Source organism: Ischnura elegans, chromosome 10 (genome assembly GCF_921293095.1).
Source record: "Ischnura elegans chromosome 10, ioIscEleg1.1, whole genome shotgun sequence".
Taxonomy (NCBI): Eukaryota; Metazoa; Arthropoda; class Insecta; order Odonata; family Coenagrionidae; genus Ischnura; species Ischnura elegans.
Window position 1 is genome coordinate 26,055,288 of NC_060255.1, and position 9,910 is coordinate 26,065,197.

Genomic DNA, 9,910 nt, shown 5'->3' on the forward strand with positions numbered 1-9,910 from the left:
CGTAGATCTTCCCCATTGTATTTCATTCATAGTTATCCTAAAGTTCCCATTCGAGGAAACATTTTCTTACGAGTCGACATCTCTTAACTCTACTCGAGTATCGAACTCGCTGAAAGACATTCATCGATGCTTCAGGTAACTGCACAGGAAAACTTGATCTGTATGTACCATTTGTAAATCCTTCACGAATTTGAACAATATATTCTACATGGGAGTGAATTGGCGGAAGAAAAGTTCGATGCCGAAGAAGGACAGGGAAAATCGCGTCTGTAAACAGATGAATTGGAGGAATATCTGATGCTTTCAACTTCAACATTAACAAAATATGGTTCGCACCATACACGATTTTGCAAAAGTTTGATTGATTCCTACTGTTATAAAAACGCACCGATACCGACAACACTTCAGATCAACGAGCAGATTGGCAATGATAAATATTAATGCTTTAAAACCACATCTTCTAATGGGACATCTGATGGGAAGCGTCGAAGACGCAACGATTTACGGCATTCCAAGCGAAAAGTGGAGGACGAAATGTGTCGATGAGATAAGACGCTATGTAAAATCTTGCGTCGAGAAAGACTAACGAACCATTCGAATGGTACAAACAAGGGCCGTAACTATTGACTTCGGGGACCCAGCCCTGATGGGGCTAGTATAAGCGATATGGATAGTATAAGTACTCAAACGAGCTCAAGGCAAAAGTAGACGCGTGAGCTATCAGCTCAACCATGTACTATTTAGAGATTTAAAACAATTAATAGAATATAAGCGTTTTAATAAATAAAAGTTTGCTCGAAATTTTCTACGCATGACTTAATTGCACAACCGGTGTCTATACACTTTGTATTCTACTTCTTGTCTTTGCATTATCTTCACGTTAATTTATTGATAAGTTCGAATTCCATTACATAAAGCCTGAAACAACTTTCTAAAACATGATAGTTAGTGCCAAGAAACTTACTTACATGCTTACTTATTTTATCTGCACCAGTACATAATCAGACTACTTTGCGAGAATCAGGGCAACCGAGGGGAACGTGGTAGCCCAGCAGATAGAGGGTTTGGCGTCTGACCGAAGGGTGCCGGTCACAACTCTCGGGTGAAGCCTTCGAGCATTTCCAAAACAGAACTCAAAAGGCGATGTGGCACTGAGAAAGCCCCCCTCCCCTCAATCCTTAACATGTGAATTTTACGCCTCTGTGGATAATTTCGGGCTAGTCCCTACTCTCACCTATCGCAAACGATCCACCGATTAAAAAGCTGAGTGAGTGATAAAAAACGCGCGAAATTCCATGCTTATTTCAAAGCAACCGCCTGAGCGGTGCGCCCACCGCGGCGGTGAGGCCACCATAAAAAATAAGCAGGAGCAGGGAGTCGAACCAGTCGAATCTTCGGAATAACGGGCCACTGCAAAGTTTCCCTAAGGCGAATGCGTATTTGGGTCCTTAAGTCCACAAAATGTGGAATATTATTTTCACATCTAACTGCTGCTAAGGAGAATAAGAGGAAAAAATAGAGCGTGGGAATTCAACACTAAGAGATAGGAAGAAATTCCAGAGCAGCAATTCAAGGGAGGCAACCGCGACTGAGGTAAATATGAAAAATAGAGCAGTCGGCCAGCAAATGTCGATAGGCGGCCGCAGAAATTCAATGAATAACTATAAGGAGGCGATAAGGCCTACAAACCTAAATAAAAATGGAGACGACGAGATGTCCTGAGAAAATAAACACCAAGTCCAGATGTAGGGGAGGGTGGGGCACAGTGAAACATGGGGCAGGGTGAAACAATTCAAATTTCCCTCCTCCTGACAATTCTATGAATTAGTGCTCTCTGTGTTATATTAAGGAACTAACACCACAACAGCTGCTGCAGTCTCATGGCTTGTGCTCTTCTAGTCTCCTGTTGATGGATCAAAACCTATTTTAAGGTGAGAAAAGTAAATAATTCCAAAGAATTATTTCACACTGACAAACTTTTCCTTTTCATGGGAAATCTTAACTTATCATTGTATTTACTGTTACCATTTCTTAAGTTTTGGAGACCACCAAACATATTTCTATATCTTCATTTGTTTTCATGCAGTAAGTTTATTTATTCAAGATGGCCTGGTGGGGCACACTGAAACAAGATAAATGGGGCACAGTGAAACATGTTTCACTGTGCCCCATGTCTCATTTAGGAAGAACTATTTGACTTGAAATATGCAGTGTGGATTACTATAGTAATTATTATTGTTATTCTGATGGAATTTCATTATTTTCAGAATAAAGATTCCAAAAATGAGGAATAGAATAAGAAAGAGCCATATTGGATCCTTCACAGATGGTGAAATGCGCGCTGCAGTTCATCTTGTTCTGCATGAAAACTATTCAATCAGGAAAGCAGCCAAAGAATGTAATGTCAATTATGTAACACTCAGTCGGTATGTTTATTTGTTTTTTGCATGTGAACATCTTGTAACATTGAAAGTTTTCTGAAAATTTTTTTAAATTTCAAATAAACAGTAAACGTAAACTGACATTCAAATTTTCCAAATAATAATTTTGAAAAGATTCTTTTCAGGTATGTGAGTAAGCAAAAAAAGGCTAGTGATGAAGGGACTGGTGAACATGTTCGCATGACACCAAAATATCAATCCAGATTGATTTTTACAGCTGAACAAGAAAAGTGCTTGGCTGACTATTTGATAACATGCTCAAAACTCTGTTATGGTCAGTCGACTCGTAACACTCGAGAGCTAGCTTATGAAATGGCAGTGGTGAACTCTATACAAGTGCCAAAAAACTGGCATGATGACTCTGCTGCAGGTTTAGACTGGCTACGATTGTTCTTGAAGCGAAATCCAAATTTAAGCATTCGGCAGCCTGAAAACTGTTCTCTTTCTCGTTGCACATCATTTAATGCACACACAGTGAAAACATTTTTTGACAATCTTGGTGCAGCCTTAAGACGTTCAGAATGTTTTGGTGATGGTTCCAGAATATGGAATCTAGATGAAACTGGTACCTCAACAGTCGTAAATAAGTCTGCCAAGGTGATTGCAGAAAAGGGATCCAAAGGGGTAAATAATGTAACAGCAGGTGAAAGGGGAACTCTAGTTACTACATGCTGTTTTGTGAGTGCATCCGGAAACACCATACCCCCTGCATTTGTTTTCCCAAGGGTCAAGTTCAGTGATCATATGTTGATCAATGCCCCTCCTGGCTCTCTTGGACTGACATCGAAAAGTGGTTGGATGACAGCAGAAATATTTCCTGAAGTTATTAAGCACTTCATCAAACATACAAAAACAAGTAAAGAAGACCCTACACTGCTAATAATGGATAATCACCAAAGCCATATTAGTATACAAGTAATAGATTTGGCAAAAGAGTATGGCATAATGATTGTGACTCTTCCACCTCATTGCAGTGCCAAATTACAGCCCTTGGATGTTTCCTGTTATGCTCCATTTAAGACCTATTATGCCGCAGCAGTTGATTCCTGGAACAAAAGCAATCCAGGTAAAGCTCTTTCCATCTACCATATTGCAGGATGCGTCAATTTTGCCCATCAAAAGGCTATGACTCCAGCTACTATTATTAATGGATTCAAAAAAACTGGAATATATCCATATAATAGGCACATTTTCACCGAGGCAGATTTCTTGAGTAGTTCTGTAACAGACCAGCCTTCTCCTGAAACTGAAGAGTGTGACTTATTGAGCCAAGAATTAAGAGCAACTGCAAGTACTTCCAGTTTAAACAATGGTCAAGGTGAAGATAAAAGAACTTTTCAAAGTCCTGCTCAGTTCAAGGGCTATCCTAAAGCCGCTCCAAGGAAAAATTCAACCAGGAAAAGAGAACCAGGCAAAAGTATGATCATAACAGACACACCAGAAAAAATCCGTATGATGGAAAAGAAAAATACAGCTATAGGAAAAAAAACTTCTGAGGCAACTAAATCATGCAGAAGTTTATTTAATGCCAATGTTGCCATTGATAACTGTGAGGGGCCCCATCAAAATTCAGACACCACGTCAGAGGGAGGACTTTCAAACCCCTTGGAAGGTAATGAGGATATTTTAGAAGGTTTTGGAAATAAAGTAGGTACAGTAAAAGTTGGTGATTATGTTTTGATTGAGTTTTCATCGAAGAAAAAATTCTACTATGTAGGTAGAATAATTAAAGAAGCAAGAAAACACAATGGCGCTGAAGTTACATATTTACGAAAAAGTTCCAAAGTGCCAAATTCATTTTTTTTCCCACATATTGAAGATATAGCATCTGTCAGCATGAAAGACATTAAATTAGTTTTACCACCTCCTTCTTATCGCAAAGGAACTGCAAGAATGAAAAGGTTTATTTCATTTAAAATTTCATTTGCCAATTTAGATGTTCGTTAAGCTTCTAATTATCACTGACTAAGGTGCAGTTTGTTTCATGTTTTTTAATCCATTACTGTATTCATGCATTGTGAGTTTCATTCTAGTGAAAATATTGCCAAAGGTAAAAATAAATGGTATTATAAAATCTGAAAAAATGTGTTTCACTGTGCCCCATAAGTAAAAAAGGCCCTGTTTCACTGTGCCCCACACATGGGGCACAGTGAAACAATTGACATATCACTACAAAAATTGATGTAAATCCATTGCTTTTTTAAATAATTCCATTTTTTAAAGTAGGAATAGTGAAGAAAATGACAAGCACCATTTATATATTTTCATTGTTATTTTATTTTCAAAAGCAATGTTTTTATAGGCAAAATAATAATTTTTGTTTCACTGTGCCCCACCCTCCCCTACTACGTGGGGAAATAGATAAATAATGGCGCTAAATTAAATAAAGAAAAGCTAGAGGACTGCACTAAAGTCCGTTTGATAATAATAACGCACTTTTTAATCCATGTGCTCAAACAAATCACTTAAAGCGCAGCCTATATACTCTTCAGCAAGGTCGTCATCAAAAAAATTTTTTTGTGTTTTAATTGCCCCTTTTTCCACCAAAACCGAGCATTAAGGCCGATCACTGGAATATTTTATGTTAATTTTCATAAGCACTTTAAAAAATGCCAAATTATTCAACTCATATTTCGCAGCTGAACTAACAAAATCCTAAAGCATAACTTCCGTCGAAAGTAATTAACTGATAAAAAGCGATGCACTGGAATGCCGAGATTCCGGTTCAGGGATAATTTACTGTTGAGTCTCTTGAACTCCGACTTGAAATAATTCCCGCGTGAGTATTCGAAGGCCTAAAAAGCTATCTATTTACGAACATTATTCAAGAAATCGGCAAGCAGAAGTATAGTTTTTAAGACAGGAAAAAGTGCAAATTTACCAATAAATTCTCATTCCAGAATTCTAAATTAAGGCAGCATCGCAATTCCCTGAACATAACAACTTTGGCCGTCATTATGAATTACTATCGCGCGCTCATTACGCCATTCAGAATAGTAGCCGGTCCATGTCCATAAATTAAAAATGGACTATACCCCCATTATTTGGCCACGGATCACTAACCCAGAGCATTTCTTTTGACTGAAATACGAAGTCATAATTAGAAAAATTATCGCTTCGATCTTATTTAATTTCCAATCTTGAAATGCAGCTCGCTGAAGACGGTTCATTCAAATCGTGCTGCGCTGTTTGGCTGTATGAAAGTGATTTCTACAATATTCTTCACACAATGTCATTTCTAAAAGACAAGCCCATATTGGTCATTACGACCTCCAGCCAATGGCGGATACATACAGGGGATGCGGGCGGCGAGCGCTCCCCCCTTGGGGGCCCGCCCGCATTGCAAAACCACATTTTAACTCTTTTTTATATCATAAGATAGCATTGTCTTGTATATCTATTTAACGATTTGATCGCTGGATTATTCTTACTCATATTGTTAGAATAGCAATGGCTGATGCCTGGTTTCGCTGATGGTAGGACCCGCCCAAGGTGATAAAGGAGTTTCTATCACCTTAGGACCCGCCCGCCTTTGTGACGATGCGGGATTACTCGTCCCTTTCCACCCTTCCCTATCCCGTCCCAGGAGGCGTCGTCGGGCTCATATCGCGGCGGCGCCTCTTTCCTTCCCATCCAAACCCCTCCCCGGGAGCGCGAGCGTATAAGTCTGGGACTTGGTTCCCGGCCCCGGTGTGTTGTATCCTTCGGAGGACCCTCCTAGGAGTCCTGATCTCTCTGTCTTGTATATGTACTATCTGCGAAAAATCGTAGGATTTTTCTTCCTCATTGGAAAATCTTTCCTTTTCGTAGACACATTGAAGTATGGTTTCGCTAGTAGTGGGTCGCTTCTATAGCGGCGAGGGTATTCCCGTCCCGCCCTTCCTTCCCCAGGAGGCGTGGTCGGGCTCCTATCGCGGCGGCGCCTCTTTCCTTTATCCTACCTTGTCCTCCCCCTTCTGTCGTGCAGAGGTGATAAGCTAAACGCTTCAGACCTCGGCCCTGAAGTGTAACCCCGCGAGCCCCCCTAGAAGTCTTGTATCCGCTGTCTTGTATTCGTGTATAATCAGTTTGAATAAAACTTTATTAAATTTCGCAAGTGGCTTGATTATTTTTTTAATCGCAGCAAAAGAAATGGTAGCTCAAGATATCTTTAGCGCCCGCTTGAGTTTTTCTGTATCCGCCACTGCCTCCAGAGGCAGAAGTAGGTGTGCCCCAAATGGCAAACAGAAACTAGTTCAGTATTATGGAGCTAAAAATACACAACGGAAAAAAGTAACACGCATGAACTCTGAACATGTGAATCGCAAAAAATATCAGGTGGTAAAAGAGGGCATGCCATGTCAAAAATTAAGGCAAAAGATGGAAGGACAGTGGCGCCAACTCCATGGGGCCTGAGGGGGCCCGAGCCCCCTCAAAAGTTCGTTATGGGTGTGAGGAAAAAATGTGTCAGGCTTGTCAATTTTCCTCGGAGTGTCCAGATATCGAGATTTGAGTTATCAGGGTTCTAATGTTGATCATTTGACTCCTCTAAAATGCTTTAAAAAACTTAAAACTCGCTACTTACAAAATTTCCCGGGGCAAGATCCCCGGTTTGGGCCCCCCCAATATTTTTGGTGAGTCGGCATCCCTGCAGAAGGATGCTAGTCAAGCGAAGGAAGGTTCAAAATAGACGGAAGGATTACATAGAGAATTTGCGTGACAGCAGGAACAGGCCAGAAAGATTGAATTTAAAGGAAGAAAGTGCAATAGAAGAAGATAATCATGGGCTGGGGATCTTAGATTTGGAAATCGAGAGACCATGGTGACATAAAGGCCAGGAAAGTGGTATGGGTGGACATTATCCCGCATGACCTTCTAAAGAATATAGGGAGGATTGGTAAGACAAGGTTTTTGAACTAGCACGTAGGATCTATGAGGAGGCATGTTGGCCGGAGGATTTTATGAAATCAGTTCTAATTCCGCTACCAAAAGAGAAGAAAGCGGAGATTGAAGGACTGTTAGCCTACTATCGCATGGGGCGCAAGTGGTTCTGAGGATATTTAACAGAACAGAACGTCATCACCTTGGCTGCTTTTATGTGCCAGATCGCTCTCCCTATGGCCTCTCTATTTAGGAATAAGGAAAAACAGGATTATCCCTATCCACATTGCTCTTGTTCTTTATTTTCAATCCATCGACTGTTTTATTTCTGTCACACTGACATCCATCATATTATTCCAATCTTCCCGACATGATAAACTTTACCTTGCTTGATTTTGAATTACTGTATTTCCTTCTCTTCACCACAGTGAAATTTTCCTTTTTACAATGCTCATGACATCTATTGATGATGTAAAAATGACAGAATCTGCACAATTGTGTGCGACATTATAACAAAAGCATTCCAAACTCCTATAGATCTTAACCCTTATGAGAAATTTTGATGGCAATTTAGTTAATTTTATCACTGATGCTGTTTTTAAAAGATCTACATTGTTTTTTTGTGGAAGAAGATAAAAATTATTTAAATATTCAAATTGCTTTTAAAGTAAATGCAATTTAAGTAGTTAAAAATTAACATTGTATAATGACTGGACTATTCATCGCTCCTACACACTTTTCCTCCAAGATATCCGTCCACTGCACCAATAAGGTTTAAACATGAAGATACTCATTCATTGAATACATTGATTTCCCTTAGGGGGCATCCATTAATTATGTGAGCCATTTAGGTGGCATAGCCAATTCTCACGTGAGGGAGAGGGGAGGTTTTGGCAAGTATAACATAATTTTTCTCTGCAAGAAACAGTGTAAAATTGCAGGAAAACTGGGTTGAATTGAGCAAAACCTGTTTCTCTACTAAAATATGACTAAAGTCTACATAATAGTCCACATTTGTGGCACTCTATTGTGATATGGCTTCAAATTATTTAATTTCAATTTAAAATATTGTTTTTTATAAATACAATGCAATGAAGCATAGATTATCGTATTCACACTAAAAATGTGCATTTTTAACCATTTGACAGGAGATTAGAGGGAGGGGGAGAAAGGGTAAGCCAACTCTCGCTAAGGGGAGAGGGGGAGTAAGTGTAGTAGGAAGGAGAGAGGTCAGGGGGATCCGGAACCCCCAAAATATTAAAACAGTTTTTTACATCATTAAATAATACAAAATATTGAAAAATCAGACTACAGCACTTGAAAGTTTGATTGAAATCTGAGACCCACTTTTGTGACACTCCCCTTGTCAGAGAAATCTGAATTTCCCAATATGTACTTCCAAATAATTCAAACCATTACCCATAAAACAAGAAGTCCTGAGATATGAAGTAACTTCAGATATAGTACCTTATCTGTAGTTCTATTGATGACCCAGGCTTCACTGATGATGATGAACATAAGTCGCCAGAGTGGAGTTTCTCACAGAAAATGTGACACATTTCAAACCAGCTATTTCAATAGAGGAAAATTTGCATCAACTGCCACAAGAAAATATTCTCTACCACAATTTTAACCACCTTCGGTTTTCCAGGCCAGAGCGCGAAACACTACGCACTGTATCATGTTTCCTCAATTCTCACTGAACAGATAGGATGTTTAACACTAATACAGAAGGTAAACCTGTAAAGTTCTCTTTTTCAGTCAGTTTACTTTACAATCACTGCATTTTGCATTTGATAATTTAAAAATACATAGGTTGTTTAAAATTTACCATGTATAATATCAAATGTAAATTTAAACACATCTCTTCAATTAAATTTTGAACCAAATGATTCATATTTCCATTGTGTACAACTGAAAACTCTGGTATGTTCCAAGAACAAATGCAAGGGGAGGGCCACAGGGACCCTCCTGAGATAGGAAGTATGTACTATATTCTGAAATTTTGGAAGACAAAAAACTATGCTCATTTCTAACAGGGGTCATGAAGAGGTATACATTATGAAAGTAGATGCAACACTTTTGACATGAAAAGATGCTAAACATATGGAAAACTGTACTGTCTAAAATGTGCATTTTTGCAGGGGAATTGAAAGGAAAACGAAGACAAGCTGTCACGAGACCGAAAGCCTGATGTTTTTAACTGCACCTGCTTTGTTCCAATAGAACTGATTTCTTATCCAGTATTACCCAATACACTTCACTTTCGATGAATTTATGAAACAAATGTTCCCTGAATCTGCATATAATTATGAAATTTTCTCTTCATGAGCAAGGAGTACAATTTCACACACAATAAAGCCATAATTTATCTTGATAGTTTGTCATTTTATAAGTTCATCGCACAAAACTTCAAATTAAAGAGAGAAATATTTAAATTCCTAAGCACATTAATTCCACCATTTCACTCAACTTGAAACTTCTGTAAAAGGATATAACTGTAGGTCATAAGATGATCACCTCCTAGAACTCGTACAACTACATAATGAGAGAAAATAATTTAACTCTATACATATATTACAAAGAACTAACTTCAAATAACACGATAA

General features: G+C 38.8%; 1 protein-coding gene across 2 annotated transcripts; it reads left to right on the top strand.

Annotated features, from left to right (window-relative positions):
- Positions 1-1,743: 1,743 nt before the first annotated feature.
- LOC124167017 lies at positions 1,744-4,507 on the top strand. Of its 2 annotated transcripts, XM_046544779.1 has the most exons (3): positions 1,744-1,931; positions 2,268-2,426; positions 2,567-4,507. In XM_046544779.1, exons 2-3 carry the CDS (start codon positions 2,284-2,286, stop codon positions 4,386-4,388), a joined length of 1,965 nt encoding a protein of 654 aa, XP_046400735.1. In that variant the 5' UTR covers positions 1,744-1,931; positions 2,268-2,283; the 3' UTR covers positions 4,389-4,507. The 2 variants fall into 2 exon arrangements, with proteins under 2 accessions (XP_046400735.1, XP_046400736.1); XM_046544780.1 differs by lacking the exon at positions 1,744-1,931 and having other exon boundaries at positions 2,336-2,426; positions 2,556-4,507.
- The last annotated feature ends 5,403 nt before the right edge of the window (positions 4,508-9,910 follow it).